At 40.0% G+C, this 20,296-nt stretch overlaps 1 protein-coding gene across 1 annotated transcript in view; it reads left to right on the plus strand.

Annotated features, from left to right (window-relative positions):
• PDE8B (phosphodiesterase 8B) overlaps positions 1 to 20,296 on the plus strand; it is a 249,015-nt gene that overhangs the window by 113,136 nt on the left and 115,583 nt on the right. The window contains exon 2 of the mRNA XM_090276403.1: positions 15,348 to 15,407. Coding sequence (XP_090132529.1) covers positions 15,348 to 15,407 — 60 coding nt within the window. The remainder of the gene's footprint in view (positions 1 to 15,347; positions 15,408 to 20,296) is intronic.

Here is a 20,296-nt window from a genome sequence, read left to right on the forward strand (position 1 = left end):
ATTACACTTCAATAAAGGCTCAGATTATGTTTAGCATTTTTTAGTAATGAAGTATTTTTATTAAGGCACATATGTTGTTTTTAGGCATAATACTATTGTACACTTATCAGGCTACAGTATAGTATAAACATAATTTTAATATGCACTGGGAAACAAAAAAAAGTCATGTGACTTGCTTTATTCTAATCTTTGCTTTATTGCAGTGGTCTGGAACCAAACTTGCAATATCTCCAAGGTATGTCTGTACTAAAATTGTCACTTGATTCCTTTTTATAGTTTCTAGCTCTTTGTCAAAATTTAGTTGTTTTGTTGTTTTGTCTTTTAATTCTTTGAACATATTAACCAAATGATAATAATTCAGTCAGTGATTGAGATGATTCAAGGGAGGGTTTCATCCCTATGAAGGCTGGTTGGTTTCCAGGTCAATCCGATGCCAGGGCTGTGACCCATTGTGTTCCCAGCCGAAAACCCCAAGGTGTTTACCAAGGTCCTCCCTCCCTAAGGGGCCCTGAACTCCCGTTTTGTCCTTCCATCTCTGCGAGATGGATGAGGCTGTGCTCAGCTTGTCAGCTGCTGCTTTCAGAATCGCAGGTGGCCTTGGGGGACGTGGGCGCCAAAAGCCACATTTTGCGTTTTGCCTTCCTTTATTTCCCGGATCTTGTTCTGACAATATCTCACTGCATTATGTTCTTAAAACATATTCTGTACAAATTTGTAGTTTTTCTTATAAGAGAGTTGTTCCAAGAAAACTGAGGTGTGGGGAGGGTAAGTAAATTGCTCAGGATCATACAGCATCTGGAAGTAAAATCTTATGAAATATTTAAAAATAGAAGACACTTTTAGACCAGCAAATCTGGTGATTCTTTGTTTTTAAGGTTCATCTATGGATAAGTTTGTGAAGCACTAAGTTTAACTCTTATTTTACAAAACTGATTCCCAGAGGGATGGTGTGATCTGCCCAGGGTCACAGAGCTAGTCAATGTATGAGTTGGAACAGAACATCGGCCTTTGATCGTCAGTCAGTTTGCCCCTATTGTACCTTGTTGGCCCCTGTTATTTTTTATTATTACTCAAGGACCCAGACCACATCTCAACTTTACTAGACATCTCAGTAGTCCAGGAGGACCCCTCTAGTTTGTAGGAAATTGTCCTTGATTTACCTAATTATATGAGTATCAACTCCTACCTGCTGCTCCCTTCCCTCCTCCATCCCTTTCCTTTGCTTCTCTGGATTTTTATATTGCCACTTACATTTCTCTTTGCCTACTGGTAAGTCCACAAGGAAAGACATATGTTCTAGTAGAGTGGCTTCAGAGACTGCTTAATTAGTCTGTCTTTTTTGACTGGGCATATTATGCCAAATTCTGCAAAAGGCTTTGTAAAATAAGAAATAGAGGAAAATGATAAAATGAGACATTTGAGGAAATTTTTAAACTCATGATTAGCCTCTTCATTTAAAAATAATTTATAAACTCTTCTAGAATTACTAGGAAAGGCTTTTAACCTTTGTTTATCTGCCATTCTCTCAAGCACATGGTATGTATTTATGGATTCTTACATTAAATTATTGGATCATGAATTAGAAGTTGGGAATAAAGCTGACCACTAATCTACTCTAACATCCTCTCTTTGCAAGGCCTGGAACTGTGGTATTCTATGACTTTGTTTTTAATGGGGAAGCCTTTTGGTGGTTACCAGGAAGAAACATTGGGTCATGGTGGAAGTATTCCTGGCCTGGCAGCTGGGAGACAGCACACGTGTGTGACCTTGAACATACCACTTACCCTGTTGGGCCTTATTTGGCAATCTGTAACGTGAAAGGGTTAAATAAGATGGCCCTTTGGAAGCCTTCCAATTCTCAGATTCTTGGAAACTATCCTTAACTATGACTTCAATGTCTGGAAGAGTATTTTGTAATAATACAAGTGAGAACCTAAAGCAGTTCTTGATTTTCTGTGATAGTGGAGGGAGAGAGAGAGTAAAGTTAGCTGATCCAGAAGTTGACATTTATGTTTTCACATGAGTAAGTCAAATGTTATGGGACATTTTAATGCAAGCTAGAGAAAGAGCTTATACTGTCATGATCTAGTTTATTAAGTTAGATTACAAATATAAGGCACCTCTTTAGCTTCTGGTTCCCTGTGGCTTTTCCAAAAGAATGAATGTGAGATCGTTCATAAACTGCCTGCTATGCCAAGCACTGGAGAAACATCCATGAATAATACAGACCTAGCATCTGCCTGCTCCAGGGCACAAATGTTACTACCGCTTAGGTACACACAGGGAAAGGAATTCCAGATTTGGTGTTATATTAAAAACCTTTTAACGAATAGCAACATTGGCAGCGTTAGTTCTTCAGCAGCCTGCATTTTGCGCCAAGAAACAGAGTAGTCTTCCATTTACCAAGGGCTTTTTCAGCTTTTTAATGATGTATTAAATTAAACATCCACTCACCAAATATCTGTGAATCTCAGCTGTAGCAGATGGATTTGGGCTTTGGGTGCTGGGACACATCCTGTCCCAGCTGATCATTTACTGGTTCTCTGACTGTGGTTGGATGGAGTTGGCATCTACCTCCTAGAGTCCTCCTGCCCCTGACAATTCGTGGTTATGATGACAAAATTATTACATTTTAATTATCATGGGAGATATATACACAGAGAATGGGGGGTAGCAAGTGAAGAGTCTCACACGCATCTGAAGGTCTTACCCATTTAAGTCACCAAGTTCCAGGAAGGCATTTGGTGTGCGTTACGGGATCCGGTGTCACCTAAGCAGTTTTCCTCTTCCTCCAGCAAGGAAAATACTGGTTTCCCCAGACCTTCCACAGCACTGGGGATTGTCACTTAAAATATTTGGAAATTGACAAGCAAAAGTAGACTCTAGCTTTGATTTGCACTTTTTATTGCCAGAGAACTGAGCATTGTTACATAATTTGTGTGTTTGTTTTGTGAATTGCTTGTCCTTTACTCATCCATTTTTAATTGGGATGCTAGCTTTTTATTTTTTTTATAATTATCTTATTAGAGTTTTAAAAAATTCTTGATAAGATGCCAACTCCTTTCCTATCACATGTTATAAATAATTTTCAGTTTTATTATACTATTTTATACTTTATTTTTATTAATAAAAATCTAACAATAATTTTCTTCAGTGTTTGTGTGCTTGACGTTATTTTTAGCAAGGCATTCTAGGCCCTTGATTGGTAGAAGTATTCACCTACTTTTCAATATTCTCATGAGGTCTTTTCCATTAAAAAATTTTACCTGGAAGCTATTTGGATATATGTTATGATGCACAGAATTAATTTTTCTCCACATTTTAACCAATTATCCTATCATGATTGAAATTATTGAATTACTTCTTCCCCACTGACATAAAATAACACTTTTACTGTTTACTAAAATCATACTTCCAAGACTGTATGGTTCGAGCAGAGAGGTCAGTAAAAGATAATACAAAGCTTAGGAGCTGGAAAACTATGTAAGTATTGGTCACATATATATTTATACAGTGTGTATGTGTTCCTAAGTTCTGTTATATTTCATGATGTCTCTGCTTGAACTGTGCTGTTTTAGTAGTTTTATCTGTGAAGTCAGTTGTTATATCTGGCAGAGCAAAATAGTGGCAGCTAGTCTTCTACTTGAAATTGAGAATCATTTTACAAGTTTAAAAAGTTGTGCCAGGACATTTATAGTAATTAATACATTGATTATTGAGGGGAGACAACATTTTTTACTGCTGACCTCCCATCTAGGAAGGCAGCATGTCATTCCATTTGTTTCACTGATCTTGATATTACACGCCAGACTCCGTGATGACACAGGTAGTCTGGTGTGTAATATCATATGCAAAAGCACAGTTGCTGAAGTCAGAGAGTCTGAGTTCAAATCCAAATCAAGCCATTAGCTTGTATAGCAGTGAGCAATTTTTCTCCAGTTACTAGAATAAAGTAAATGTGTGTTGAATAAATGTTTGAATGAAAGAATTTATTCTGAAGTGTTTTGTTTTTGCTCTTTTAAATTAGCATTACTGTGCATCCTTGTCAGCAATTGGAATGGTCAGATTTTTAAATTTAATTTTAGCCATTCTAATAGGTGTGCAGTGTTATTCTATTGTTTTAATTTGCAATTGACTAGTGACAAATGCTGCTGAGCATCTTTGCCTATGCCATTTGACATCTTTATATACTCTTTGGTAAGGTTCCTGTCCAACATTTGCCCATTTTTCAATAATACTGTTTTCTTATTGTTGAGTTTTGGCATTTGTATATTTTGGATACAAGTTCTTTATCATAAGATATGTGTTTGAAAATGTTTTTGCCCTATCTGTTGCTTATCTTTTCATTCTTTTCACAGTTTCTCTTAAAAGCAGAAGTTTTTAGTTTTGATAAGGTTCAACACACCATGTTTTTATGGATCCTATTTTTAATGACATCATTTTAATCCCCTAAAATCCACCTTCATAAAAATAGAGCTATAACGTTAGTAAAGCACATACCCACAGCAGCATATTTTACAAAACTAAGGGTCAGAGTGAGTCTGTAAATTCTAAAACATAAGCAGTTGGGTCCAAACCACTGACAGTGACGAGGAGCTCTGCAGGAAGAAGTGCTGGGGAGGCAGCGGGGCTTCTAGTGGTCCTGAGGGATGGGGAGCCCAGACATTGCCCCTAAGCACTCATCCTAGGGGATAGTCCCGCTGGGAGTAGAGGGCTTGGTGAGTTGATTTGAGAACATTAACCAAAAATGGAGGGGCTTCCCAGGCTCACCTGTCAGACAGTGAAGGCACATAAGAAAAATATGCCCAGCAAACAGAGAAGAAACTGCAGCCTAATGTTTCAAAATTAGCTAAATGAAATTAAGAAAATGATTAAAAGCTATGAAAGAACCAGATGAATCTGAATTAGAAAAACACAGATTAAATGATTAGAAAACAGAAAGATATGAAAAAGAGAGTTGATAACTTAGAAAAGAAGTAGAAATAATAGCAAAAAACCTGAGAAATGAAGGTCAAAACAGAAGATATATGAGAATGAATAAACACTGCAGAAAACACAAGGGAAATAGAAGTTGGAAAGGAAGAAGAAAAAAAAACAAGTGAAAAGAGAAAGATTTGAGAAAAGATGATAGCTATGAAATACAGACAAAGGAAAATATAAGCTGAATCAATGGAATAGGACATATTCCATTTTAACATTATTTAAAATTAAATGAAAGAAAACCTTTCTGGAAAAAGACTGGACCCCTCCACCTGCAGAAAGGGTACATTACCTACTGGGAAAATTGATACCAAATGGACACCATCAATATATTATATATTCCAGTGTTATAATCTCCCTTAAAGAAAAAAATCTATTGGTGCATCTTGGCAAAAGGTCAAGTTCTATTCAAGGGGAAGAAAATTAGATTGGTATCAGACTTTGATAGTAATGCTTAAAGTGAGGAGATTATAGAGAAACATGTTGAAGATAATCAAGAAAAGAAAAAGTGAGCCAATCATTCCATATCCATCAAAATTGACCTTAAAATATAAATACTACACATAAGTTGATTGAACTTGCCTGAAATCAGGGAATTTGTTTCCCATGAACCCATCTTGAAAAATCTTCTGTCAACCTGTGTACTATAACTAGAGCAGTTTGACTTAGGACTGGTGTTTGGCTGTGGGACCTTGGGTCACATTAGCTTCTGTTCAGACCTCTGCGGTTCCTGGAATCCCATAAGTGTTCTTGGTCCAAAAGCAGCTGTGAAAAGCAGTTCTATTATCCCTCAGGTTGAAAGTCATTTCTCCTCAGTGATTCTAGTTTGGGTTGTGATTATTTCATGTACTTCCCTTCAGGAAGCCGCACACCATTGCATATGTAACTTGTGTGGCCAATATTTTCCACCCAGAGAATACGTGTTATCAGATCTCTTTCTGAGATCAACAAAAGGAGAGACTTCTGGTCAAGATGGCAGTGTAGGTAAATGTGGTACTTGCATCCTCCCACAACCATAACAAAATTACAGCTAAACTACAGAACAACCACCATTCAGCACCTCCTGAAACCTAACTGAATGAAAGTCCTACAACTAGGAATTTAAAGAAGCCACATCAAGGCTGGTAGGTGGGGCGGAGATGTGGAACGGGCTGGTGCCACACCCACATGTGATGGATAAAAATCAGGAGGGAAATCTAGGCTACAGAGGTTCCCCTGAAGAGAGAGGAGTCCCAGTCACACATCAAGCCCCCCACCCTAGCATTCTAATGCCAGGAAAAGAAGTCCCCATAATTTCTGGTTGAAAAAACCAGCAGGGATTGTGGCTGAGCAAGACACAGGGCTTCTGAAGTCCCAGACAATTCCTTTTAAAGGGCCCACTCCTGGACTTACTCTGACTCACTCCCTCTGAGCGCAGGTGCTGGAGCAGCAGCTCAAAAGGCACCAGGGACTTACGGCGAGGTACTGGTGGGGGGGGGGGCAGTAATTACTCTGGGTAGAGTAATCTTGGTTGTATACCCTTTCTATTTAGAGTTGAAGGACATATAAAAAGCTTCCCAAACAAGAAGACGCTAAAGGAGTTCATCACCACCAAACCAGTATTACATGAAATGTTAAACAGTTTTCTTGAAGAAGAAGGAGGAGGAAGAGGAGAAGAGAAGGAGGAAGAAGGATAAAAAATATTAACAATAAAATGGAAATATATATCTGTCAATGATTGAGTCTAAAAAAACAAATGAACAAACAGAAAGGAAACACACACACACACGAAGTCATTAGTTTCCATTGGGATTATTTCAGTGTTGAGCACGGAAAAGCTTACTGTACTTTGGTTGAAGAAAAAAATGGACCTTCAGGACTCAGTTCATCTTTTGCTGTGCTTAGGAGTTTTCTTTCTTCTTTTCCTCCAGCAGTGGACACATTTATTCTGTACACCTCCCAAACTCTCTGGGTTTCTAGGAGAATGCAGAAGGGTGCTGTGATGGGATCCCTTAGCTCAGACACAGGCCCTTAAAGAAACCGTCTCCACCCTCCTAGTGCCCCCATAGTCTCTTTCCTAAATGTGAACAAACAATAATTGTTAAAAAGAAGAAATTAGATTGTAGGAGTTTTCACATTTGCTTTAGAGGTCAGCCACAGTAGAACCAGAAGGCCATGGCAGAATGGCGACTTGCTGGCCATGTGTGTACCTTTGCTGGGTCAAGAGGAAGGGTCACAGGCCCCTGAAGATACCCTCCCAGGGGAAGCCCTGCTGGTGTCAGGGGCAGCTGTGGTGTGTGCCAAGCTTCAACAAATGTTGATGTTTTAGTTGTCCAGTACTTAGGTTTTACATCCTTAGCATGCGAACTGTACTTTTTATGAATAATGGTTTGGAAATCATTGTTTTTACCAAGTAAGTAAAAATTCTTTCAAAAAAAGAGGGCATTTGTGTTTTGCAGTTTCCTTCTCTGGAGTTACTTTTAAGTGAGATTTGTTGAAATGGGATTAGTTTTAATTTATATTGATGTTTTATGTTTATTTGTTTATTTATTTTAGAGAGAGTGAAAGGAAGGGAGAAAAAGGAGAGAGAAACATCGATTGGTTGCCTCTTGTATGTGCCCTGACTGGGGACCGAACCCACAACCTAGGCGTGTGCCCTGACCAGGAGCAATACTCAACCAACTGAGCTACACCAGCCAGGGAAAAATGGGATTAGTTTTTAAATGGAAATCAGTTCTTGAGGCTGATTCCTAACCACTGAGGTCCATGAGATCTGTGGTCTCAGAGACTGACAGTTGCAGTTCACCTGTGCGTGTGGTCCTGACGCACTCGAGTCAGGAAAGCTAGCCTGGTTGAATTTTTGGTGCAGTACCAGATGTGGCTGAAAGGCTAGAGCTGCTTCAGGGTGACCATGGACGAGTGTGAGATTTTCCTGGAGACAAGCAGGGAGGACATTTGGCTATTGTCTTTCTAAGGCAGCTCTGGCTTATCAACGATAAAATTGAGGGCAGAAGCAACATGGATAATTGAAATCCACAGGAAATCGCAAACTCATTTTTAGCAGATGGTTTCTGTCTCCTTGCCTAAGAAATCTATTTACCAGAACTGCTTGGTGACTATGTAGCAGGATTGACTGATTTGAATATCATCTCTCCTTACTTTCTCCCGTCTTCATTTAATGTTAAAGAGGAGGCATAGGGCAGGATGGAGGAGTGTCTGAAATGCTTGGGTTTTTCCCCAGTCTGGATAATTGCCTCCTGAATAATCAAAAATCAACTGTTCTTGCTTGTCCTCTATTGTACAATGTAATTTGAAATGCTTAAGTCCGGCAGTTTCTATTATCAGCAATACCCCTAGTAAAAGGAAGGAAGTTAGCTGAGGGATGTCACGTTTTGTGGTTGCCTTTAAATTCTTCTGCTTTCTAAGTCAGACTCTGGGTTTGACCTTTGGAATCTGGGAATGGTGTTGTTTTTACACACTCTGGGCCCAGTGACACTGTGGCTGAATTGTTATGTTTATGAAAGCGTCATGCCTTTATTCTTGCATTTCATATATGACATAAAGCCTTTTGAAATAATCATAATATGGAGATAAAGTAAGGTTTTGTTTTTCCTGTAAAGAGAATGCTCTCTAAGGCTCCCCTGTGCCAGCCGCCTTCGGGTACTCCCCAAACATGGATTGTATTCTAGATCATTTTTTTCTTTCCATTTTAATGCATAATAGATGTTAGGCTGAGCTCTTTTCTCATGTCTGTAAATGAAATGCCTATTGTTTAAACAGTTCTCTTTCATCTGATTTGTGGGGAGGGGATGGCTCCTCCATTAGACTCTGCTGGCCCCATTTTCTTCATTTGAATCTCGTGGCATCTGGATGTCTTCTGCGTTGATTTTTAATTGCCACTGCAGTGCCACACAGAGGGCCTCTCCTTTCCCATGCATCGTGTTCCAGGCACAGTGGAATGTGTTGTCCTCTCTCCCACTTGCCCAGTGATGCTCACTGCGTGTACTAATAATATTTCTTAAGGAAGAACAGCCTTGTCATCAACAGTGACTGGGGAATGGTAGAGAGACATGGGTGGGGGGCATTGTAGGACAAGTGCTGGGAAGCCCCCCGCTGTCCGTCTGCTGCACGGGGGTGGCTGACTATGCCTCTTGCACTGGGAGCTGACTGCGTTGGCTGCGACAGACGTACTTACTGATCTCCCGGCTTGCTTCATCTTCCCCATGCTCATTATTTCTCAGCCAGCTCTTTCGCTTCTTATTCACAAGTCATGTTAAAACTGTTATAATTCAAATCTCTTTGTACACCATCGTAAGACCATTCTGGAACAAACTGAAATATAAGTGAATATGTAAGCAAGAGCATGGCCTTCCAAGGAAGGAGGGTCTGGGCTTAAATCTCAACTCCAGCCCCTCGGGTGAAGTTACTTAACCTTTTGGGAGCTTTAGCTTCTGTAGCTATGAGGAAGTGGGGTTGCTGTGACTGTGACGTGGGATGATGTGTGGGGGCCATTCCTCAACCCCCTCCTGCCTTACTGAGGTGCAGAACAGTTACTTATCTTGAGCAAAGTCTCCTGAGTCCCAGTCCAGTTTCCTAAGATTTCATTTTATCAGGTTTCAGGGAAACAAACCATATTCCGAGGAAGTTTAAATACAGCATCTTATTTTACCAAATAAACACTTCGTTAGAAAGAAAAACGAATGTATGTAGAATATTTATGTAGTAGCTATTGCTCAATAAATGTTAATCTAAACATAGAAAATAGGCTTTTTTAATAAAATGAAATACATTCTATATTTATTTTGCATTATTTAAAATACACAACAAACTACAAAGTGTAATGCAGTAAACACTTACGTACTCCTCACTGCTTAAAAAAATAGATCATGAACAAATAGTTGAAGCCCCTGGTATTTCCTCCCCTGATACATCCCCCTCTTCACCAGCATGACCACTTTATTTTAAAAGTTCCCCAGATATATAGGACTTCTGGATCAAAGAACTGGAAGCAGGAAGGTTCAGGACCACCTGCTGAGCACTGAAAGGTCAGGGCAGCAGAGTTGCCTGGAGACGACAGAGACTGGCCAGAATCAAAGCAAGGTGAGTGCTTGAAGCTGGTGTGAGGGCAGAGCCGACCACTGTGCAGTGGCTGAGAAAAGACAGAGGACGCATTCTGGCCGTGCGGAGGGCAGTAGGCCTGGGAAGTGGAGACCAGGATGAGCGAGAGATGTCCAGCCTCATGGTCAGTGCTAAGGCCCATCACACGGGAAGCCAGAGGGCAGGCATGGGCCCATTAAAAAGGCGAAAGTCAAACACAGCCTTTGCTTACTCAGAGCTCAGAGGAGTAAAGCAAGCAATTTGCCCTGGAAGTGAAGGGTGGACAGGGCACACCCAAAAGAATTAAATATCACTTTTAGATTAGAACTAACAGGACAGCGAGCAGAGTTGATTAGGGCATTTAAAAAGGCCTATTCCTGCGCCCACAGCTGGTCCTGTCTGTGATGAAAAATGATCTTTATGGTACAAGCCCCCTCTCATGAAGTCAGCTTTGCCTGAACTCTGTGTGAATAGTCAGAACTGCAAGCGGTAGAGGGGTGGAAGGGGTTCCAAAGGAGAAGCCATTGAAGTGGGAAGATTCAGACTTTGAACTTGTTGTTGGAAGGTGAAAATTAAGGAACTGCCCCCCCCCCCAACACACACACACACACAAAGCACACATGCATGCTCTCCATTCTCCTTCTTGGTCCTGGGGGCAGCCCTGTCAGCAGTAGGACAGACTGACTACCAAGACATGGGCAAGGATTGCCAGAAACTGGACCATCTGTTTTGCAAAATCAGAATGGAGTCCAGAACCCCACAACAGATGGGTGGGCCGTGCAGTCACAATTCTCTAAATTTTGGAGCGTTATGGAAGAGCAGTGCCCCGGGAGTCAGGAGAAATGAAGTCTCAGTCATGACTCTGTTATGTAAAATCATGTATTTGTTGATCCCCAGCATTTTTTAGTACCTTCTAGATGCTGGGGATAAGATTGTGAAAAAGAGTTCGTGTCCTCGAGAAACTTACAATCTTGCCAAGGAGAAAGATACTTAAATGGGTAATAAAGTCAGTGCTGTGAAGTACAGGAGGCAGGCAGAGGAGAATCGTTACTTCTGTGAAGGTGCAACCGTGCTCAACAGAGTTCAGAGAGTGGGGGTGCGGGTGGGGGTGGGGGCATAGTTGTGCTGAGCAGGTGGGGTAGTTACTACTTTTCTTCCTGAAATCTCACTTCTTCTTTGAGGGAAGCTCTAAAACTCCAATCCAGGTCATTTAACAAAATTCCTGAAGCTGAAAGTGCTGAGAGCTGTGGTGATCGTCACCGGAGAATGCAGTGCAGTGAAACCTAAACGGAATACCTGATTCCTTGCAAGGTTTTGTCTCTTTCAGCCGCCTCCCCTGCCCCAGCTGGTTTTCATCTTGGAGTTCCCTCTCCCTTGAAATGAGGCCAAGCTGTGTGCGGGTTTTAGGTCATTTTTTTCTTGATCGTTGAGATATATTTTCCCCACTTGCTTTCACTGCTGTAGTTCTCACTCATAGCAGTGTTTTTGTTTCATTTTTGCTAAATCTGTTACTGTCTACTCAGAAAGCAGGTAAACCAAATGTTTGATTTTCCCCAAGCCATAAACCCTGTTAATCCTCTGCTCAAAAACCTGCATTGTGGTTGGTGCTACAGAATAAAAAGGGAGTTCCTTCCGACCTCCTTTAAGGAACTGACCCCAACCCTCCCAGCCTTCACTCCCACGGTTCTTTAATCCAGCTACTCCAGATCGTATTTTCTCCCCCATTGCACCTTTGCATTCTTGCCTCTGTGCCTTTGCTTATGTTGTTCCTTAAGCGTGAAATTTCCTCTCCCGGCCCAGTCTCTGCATCTTCCTACTCTTCATCACCTACCTGTCTGCGCAAAGCCTTCCTTGATCTCCCCACTTTCAAAAACCAGAATTATCTTCTTTTTCTCAACTCCTGAGGGAAAATCAACCGGAGTTCTGTATCTTGCTAAATTATCAAACAAAGGCAAGTGATAGACATCTGCAGATCAACAAAGACTGAAGAAGTTTGTCACTCATAAACCCTTCTCTGAATGTAAAGCTATGGCATATTCCTCTCGCACATTCTGAGACCTGTATTGCCAACTTGAGAACAGCTAAGGTGAAAGTACTTACACCATAGAATTAGCTAATGCTACAAAATAGGACTCCCCCACCCCCCACAAAGAGCCTGAAAGTGAATTGGTGGCCCTGCCACATGTGTGTATATATATATATATATGTGTGTGTGTGTGTGTGTGTGTGTGTGCATGTTACCATGTACACACAAATATTTGACACACTGTGACCGTTGGACAGTTAACACTGCACTGTCGACCAGCAGTCCTTCCTTATTAGGCTGCTGGGCAAAGCCATGCTGTCGGAGTGGCTAGGAGGCTTCTCTCTTCACACTGTCGTCCCATCCTCCTCTCCTTTCAGGACCTGGAATTGCATTACCTGGGCCCACCCCCTTCTTGCTTCTGTGTCCTTGACCAACTTGGTCACTTCCTGAAAACAGAGCTAATATACTAATTGAGGATCTGTGCATCTGCAGTTGCTCCAAGTTCACTCTTTGAAGTAGCGAATCTTGGCGTGGCTACCCAGACATCAGTAAATGGTCTCCTGTTTCTGTTTGTAATTGGCTCTTACAGATTGGTGAAATGCAGGCAGTAAGACGCCTGTGTCAGAAACAGACCTCTGCCAACTGCTGTCTGTGAATATACCTGCTGCAGAATTTCCTTTGCTGGCCACTGCCTCGTACCAGCCCTCAGAGCCTGTGAGGAGAGGCTCCAGGGTTTCAGGGATAGCTGTCCTCTCTTGGACACAGAAGCCAAGGTCAGATGACTGGGAGCACAGACTAAGAAGGAAAAGGCAAGTCAAGAGACAAGAAGCCAAGTGTCGGTCAGAATCAGAGGAGCTGGTATAAACGGAGGCCCCCAGCTGGCAGTGGAGGTGGGCCTGGGAGGAGACCGGTAGAGGAGGAGGGGCAGGGGTCTTCGCAAGGGTCCACCGGCCTTGAGGTTCCTCTCCCGGGCTCTGCCAGGCAGGGAACTCTGGTGGATGTGGAGAAAGTAGGCCTTTAAAAAATCTCTTCTAGGATGAGTGTTGCCTTTCAAAGCCCGTGTTGTCACTCCATGGCTATTGCCTGTTTCCACTAAGATCACTTGTGTTAAAGCTCCTAGCACAATGCTTAGGACAGAAGGGGCCTTAGGGAGGGCTCACAGTCATGAGATGTCCTCCTGGCAGAGTTGTAAATGGCCCATATAACTATTTGTGCACACACTGACATATTGGTGTCTTACAAAGTATACAGGAATGCATTGGTTAGGGATGAATTATGATTAAGTTTTGGACAGTCTGTGCCCTTCTAGCAGGGGTCTTTGTCCCAGTCTTGGCCTTCCAAAGAGAGTCACTTTTTACTTGATTCCTTTTCAGCTTTTATCGATTTCTTATTTTGTTTGTTTATTTTCTACCCCTGGATGACTCCTGTGGGAGCCAGTTTTGCTGGAGAAACCATTCACAGGTAGTCTTGCTGGAGGGGGGCTTCTGTGTTGGGGGTGCAGTGAACCCAAGAGACATCACAGGGAAATTAAAAAGATATCCCAGATCATCAATCAAATCTACCTTGCTGCATCAAATTAGTTTCACTCATTAATCATTAACTTTTTAGTTTAATAAAATTTTGTCAATAACCTTGGTTTTGAAGAAGAGTATGTTTCTGATGATAAAAACTGCTTTTAGAGTGGAGCTGGGTGGGGGGCCAGTATCCCAGTGATGCAGGAGGCCTGGTGACGGTCCTCTCCTGGTGGAATTATTCTTGGGACTGCACACATGCCCTGGGTGCTGGTATCAGCACAAGCACCTTGCAGGACATTACTTTGCTTAGAGAAAAGCCTAATAGTGATGCACTCAACTTGAGCCTGTCACTTTTACCTGAAGACAGCAGGGAAACACTGAAGGAACTTGTTACTGGTTCAAGGGCTTAGGAACTCAAGGCCCCAAGTTGGTTTTAGCTGCACCAGACCTGCTGGAAGGACCCCCTGTCAGGAGGCAACCTCGCTGAGTAGAACAGAAGAGCAAAGCTTTGCCCTCCTGTGACCCCTCACAGAGGCCCAGAGCCTCGGATGAATGTTGTCAGAGGGCTCTCCGAGTTTTCTAGTGGCCGGTTTGGTGAGAGGCCAAAGCCCCCAGTATCATTTCTTCACAGATGATGCTGGGGTGCACTGGGGTTATCAACCTTACAGAGGGAAAGGATGTCAGCAGCTTGGGGAGATGTGTTGGAGAAAATCCACACCATCAGGAGTTAAGCAGGGAGAAGGGGAAAGAAAGGAGAAAGGTAAACTTTTTCGTCTTTAAAAGTATAAAGAAAGTGCTGGTTTTCCTCTTTGCATTTTAAGTGCCTTTGGGCCATTGCGGTGTCTGTGGTCCTGGGAATTGCTGAAGATGTCCCCTCTGATGGACAGGGGCCAGCATAATGTGTCGAATGCAGGATGACCTTCCAAGTTGTGGCAAAATGACTGCAGCCTCTTAGAGAAAAACAAAACTGGATCCATGGAGGGGAGGCCAAGACCTTCCATCCAATTATGGAAAGAAGAGTCATTTTTAGACATCCAAGTGCAGTGATGAAAAATGCTCACATTGGCTTTTTGCTCGTAGCCAAAGGCAGTTGGACGGTGTTGGCTAGTGAACATCTTAACTCATTCCTGGAGTCATGGGGCACCGTTTAGTCTCTTGTGGTCATGGTGTGGTGTCTATTTGAGGAAATACAATGGAAACGAATAATTTATTCTTGGTAAGCATGGGTAAGAGTAAGCTGTGTACTCCTCATACTAAAACATGAAGATAAAAAAAAAAAAAAAAAGGTCTAAATAAAGGAACACCTCTTAAGCCATAGAAATGCTTTATCTTCCACAGTTGAGAGAAACTTTTGGTCTTTTGAAATTTCAGAATAACAGCCTAGCATGGTTCCCAGCATATGGTAGGTACTCTGTAAGTAGTTATTGAATTGAGTTGCTTTCTCCTATAAAATAGTACATGCTTATTGTAAAAATCCATGAACTTAAAGTAGAAAATTACCTGAAATCCCACCACTTAGCATTTAGGGGATATAACCTCCTAGGTATCTTTAGTGTGTATACACATATGTATTCTTTTACAAAACCAGGATTGTGTGTACATGGTGTTTTATAAACTGTCTCCAGATCAATAAATTGGATCCTTTTATTCACTGTCTGCAAAGTGGCATATGTAATATCCTGTGTAAGGAAGAATTTGTCAATTCTTGTAGTTTCAAACGCGAAACATCTCATGTGCTGTCCTTTGTTCAGCAGGTTTCTCCTGCGGAGGTATGCATTGGGCCCATGAGACTGACGCAGGATCCTATCCAGGTACGCCTCCGTTACTCAGTAAGGGCTGCACTTCAGAGCACAGGGTTGTATGAGCAGCGTCCGAGGGGCCCTCCTGGTACTATGATAGATAGCCACCCTTGCCCCTACATACATGCCTGTGCATAATTCAGTCTGTGTATATGTGCCTTGCTTGCTTTTATTAATGTCATACTTGAGGAATCAAATTGTCTTCTTGAAGGCTTAAATGCTGTCCCATCTTGAGTGTAAATATAATTGCATGACTGCTCGTGAGGAAGAACGACTCTTCCACCAAAAGACTAGTCTTTTCCATATCCTGCTGCAACCGGAAACGGAAGGAGCATGTGTGATAAAGGGCAGGGCTTTGCCATGCGCCGCAGCTGGGTGTCAATCTTGGCTCTCCCTTTAACTAGCTGTGTGACCTTACGTGTGTCATTCCTCTACTCTCCCCAGTGCCCTGTGTGTAATGGGGACGATAATGCCTCTCCCATAGGGAATTAGGAACAGCATCGAGTGCCTAGAAGCCTGCCTGGCTGTGGAAGTGGTCAGTAAATGATGACTGCTGCTGTTGGCTGGGAAGAGAAAATGACCAAAGGCTCCTCTTTCTTGTCCTGTGTGGCTTAAGCCAAGCAGCCCTCTGGGAACAGCAAGCGTGTCCTCCCTCTAGCTCCCTGTGGCCCCTTCGGAGAAACATGCATGAAAAGGGTTTACACTCTCATAGGTGATTGTAAAACCCCCTTCTGCATATACATAACCTGGGTAGGCCATAGTAAGTGAACCTTCTCCTTCTGAAAACTGTAGCTTGTTAGCTCCTGGAAGCTTGTCCTGCACTTGAGACAAGTGAAGATACAACAGAGATGTAAACAAATCAACCAGCACATAGATGAAAGTAAAAACCAACTAAGGAAATGTACTGTTTGATTTATGAGCAAATGGAAAAGAAAATAATGTTTTACTATTGCTTGGAAAAGGAAATACAAATCTTGGGAAAGAGAAAAAAAACAAAAGGAAGAGGTTTAAGCTTGGGAAAATTTGATAAAAACAAACTTAGAAGCAGAGAGAGAGAGAAAGAAATTACTAAAATAAACATAAGCCACAACTCTCCGTATAAAATACAAATGAGTGGAAAGTTCCAGTAATCATTCTGAACACACGTGCTTCGTAGTCCATTTTGAATAAAGGCAATGACAAAGGATCTAATAACAGTATTTATTCCCAAAGCAACTTCCAGAATACTTCTTGGGATTAATTAGTATAGTTTTTTTTAGATCTGTTAGTTTAATTTACTTTCATTTTGTCCTGTGCTTACTGGCAATGCATGCTCATGATAAGGAAGTCTCATTCTTTTAAAAATGTAATTTGTCAATTTGTAAAGTATTTCAAATATTCATAAAGGTATATGTGTGTACCCATATGCACTTCTATCAAATATTAACAGTATATCCTATTTGTCTGAATTTTTTTATCAGAAACAAAAGATTACAGATACTGTATAAGCCCTTATTTATTCCTTTGCCTCCCTAAAAGTAACCTCTATTCAGAAGTTGATTATGATAGGTACTTGTATATCTATTCCACACATGTATACATCCATTCATAATACTTTGTTTTGAAAATTTTAATCTTTATTTGAAAAGTAATAAGCTATAGGCATCATTCTGGAATTTTTCTTTATTTAACATTTTTTGATTTCATATATAAGAATCTGTTGCCTAATCTAACGTCACAGATTCCTTTGTTTTTTTCTAAGAGTTTTATAGTTTTAGCTCTATGGTCCATTTTGGGTTAGGTTTTGTATTTGGTGTGAGGTAGGGCTTTATTCTTTTGCATGAGGTTATCTAGTTGTCCCAGCAGCTTTTGTTGAAAAATATTCTTTTCCCGTTGTTGTTTTGGCACCTTTGTCAAAATTCAACTGACTGTAATTATGAAAGTTAATTTCTGGGTTCTCAATTCTACTCCATTGATATGCCTGTCATATGCCAATACCACTCTGTCTTGATTGTTATAGCTTTGAAGTGTGAGTCCCCTAAATTTTTCTTTATTTTTCAAGATTTTTGGCTATCTTTGTCCTTTGCATCTTCATGTGAATTTTGGGACCAATCTGTTAATTTTGGAGTGGAGGGAACCAGTTGAAATTTTGATAGTAATTTCAATAAATCTGTACATCAATTTTGGGATTATTACTCCATTAACAATTTTATCTTTAAATCCATTAACATAGATGTCTTTCTCTTTATTTAGATTTTATTTAACTTCTTTCAACAATGTTTTACAGTTTCCAGTGTATATCTTTCATATTTTTGTTGAATTTATTCCTGGAATATTTTATCCTTTTTGATAGTATGGCAAATGGAATTGTTTTCCTAATTTTATCTTTTGGGTTGTTCATTGTTAGTGTATAGAAGTACAATTTTTTGTATATTGATCTTGTACTCTGCAACCTTGCTGAACTCTTACTAGCTCTTAGAGTTTTTTATAGATCCTTAGGATTTTCTATATACAAGACCATATCATTACTTGCTCCTTTCTAATCTGAGTGCCTTTTTATCTTATTTTAGTTATCTAATTGTCTTGCTAGAACCTTCAAAATAATGGTGTGTTTGGTTTTATAAAGTAATTACTTCCAGATCTTTTCTCAAAGTGGTTGTACCACTTTCTACTCTCACAAGCAATACAAGGAGTTCTGGTTACTCCAAATCCTTGGTTGTATTTGATGTAAAGTTAATCTAGTGGCTGAATAATACTTTTTATGGTTCTTTAAATTTGCATTTCTTCATGAATATTGTTAAACACTTTTTAATTTGGTTATTAGCCATTTTTATTTTCTTTTGTGAATATTTGGTTAAATCTTCTGCCTATTTTTAATTGGGTTGACTTTTTAAAAGTTATTGAGTTGATGGAGTTCTTTATATATTCTTATTACAAGTCCTTTGTCAGATTTTGACAATATTTTCTTCCAATCTGTGGCTCTTCTATTCATTTTCATAAGTCTGGCTTTTGAGAAAAGTTCTTAATTTTTATATAGTTTAATTTATCACTTTTATGATAATTGCTTTCTGTGTTCTAAGAATCTTTACCTATTTTTAGGTTGAGAAGATAATTTTTTCTTCTAGAAACATTTTAAGTTTTAATTTTGGATCTATAATCTATCTCAAGTTCATTTTTGTGTATGGTGTGATATACAGGTCAAGGCTCATTATTTTCTCCCACATTGATGTCCAGTTGTTCCAACTCCACTTTTTAAAGACTGTATGTTCCTTCCTCCATTTAGTTGCTTTGATGCCTTTATTACTGATTCTTTAATATTTGTTGCAACTTGTTTGATGGCTGATCATGTAGATTGCCTTGAAACGAATATTCCCCAAAAAGCTTTTGTAAAATATGAATCTCTATTTGTTGAATACAGGGTTCTCTATTCATGAATTAATTTTAACTGTTAATTATACTATTCAAACCATATTTATCTTAATTTTTGATTGTGTGATTATTAGTTTTTATTGCAGTAGATATGTCACAATCTGTTAATATTAGCTTATATGTTGTGTCTGTAATGTTAGTTTGTATTCTTGATTATATATATTCTTTTTGACTGTCCCTTTTATTATGGAGTGTCCCTCTTGAAACTTTTGCCTTGAATTCTGTTTGTTCATAATATTGCCAGATCAGCTTTCTCTGATTAACATTTTTTCTGGTATATTTCTTTCAATCTTTTCATTTTTAGCTTTCTTTATAACTTTATATTAAATATGGCTCTTACAAGCAGTATATAGCTCTATTTTTCTAAAACTTACTCTGATAGTCTATCTTTTTGATAAAGGAGTTCAGTCTGGTTACATTGAGTGTGATTAATGATACAATTAGTTTTATTTTGTAATATTATATGAATACCCTTTTTCTTTTTTCTTATTTCTGCTTTTTGGTCAAATTGAGTTTTCAGAATTACCTTTTATTTTCTGTTTTAGTAGCTATAGGTTGCATTTCTGATTTTTAAGTGGTTACGCTTATCTTTTAATATGTATACTTAGCAATCAAATTTTATAACAAAATCTCAAATGTACTGTATTTCTGTCATCTCAGACACAATCTGGTCCTCAGCAGGATTTAAATATCTCTTAACAGCTCCACTCCCCATCACTGAAAAGCAGTTGTAATTTTGGATATTAGATATATACTAAAACATACAAAATATTTTCTAGCTTGTATTCATAAACTATAAAATAAAATAGTCAAATGAATGCCATGGACCCATCACCCAGTGCAAGAGTGTGAATATTTCCAGTGCTACTGTGAACCCTGTCTGGTTCCTGTCACATGAACTGGGCCCCAAAAGACAGCAGGTACAGGTGGTCAAGAGTCCCTCACTGAGTGAGGGACAGAATAATTGAGATTCTTTTTTAAAGATAAAAAGCTTAGAACTCAGGATGCCTTTACTACTTGATCTCATTCAAATGCAGAGTTTGACTCATTGGTCTATTCAGTAAGAATCTATTTAGTGCCTACGTGTTCAAGGCTCCTGCTAGGTGCTGGAGCGGGCAGAGAGACTGCATAATGCTTCCAACATTACAATCCAGAGGGGTCTGGTCAGTCAGTTTCATTATTTGTAACACTCTAAAGGGGCAATAGTATCTAGTTAAGTGTTTTTGTGCCCTTCCTACTGACATTGCAACTGTTTTTTAAAAAATCAAAGTATGTCCTCATGCCTTTGTTTTTATTTTTTGCTTTCTTGGAGAAAAATAGCTACTCTGTTACCTCACTGGAATCTCAACAATGTTAATTAGCTACATCAACCAGAGCCCTTAGGGCTTGGGAGGAACTCACTTGATAAGAACATTTAAGAGTTCACCAGGGGAAATTTGCTCCCACATGAGGACTTGTAATGTGGGGCTCCACCCACCGCATCAAAGCTGGTA

The sequence above is a fragment of the Furipterus horrens genome, unplaced genomic scaffold, assembly GCF_987537825.1.
Source record: "Furipterus horrens unplaced genomic scaffold, mFurHor1.1.pri manual_scaffold_5, whole genome shotgun sequence".
NCBI lineage: Eukaryota > Metazoa > Chordata > Mammalia > Chiroptera > Furipteridae > Furipterus > Furipterus horrens.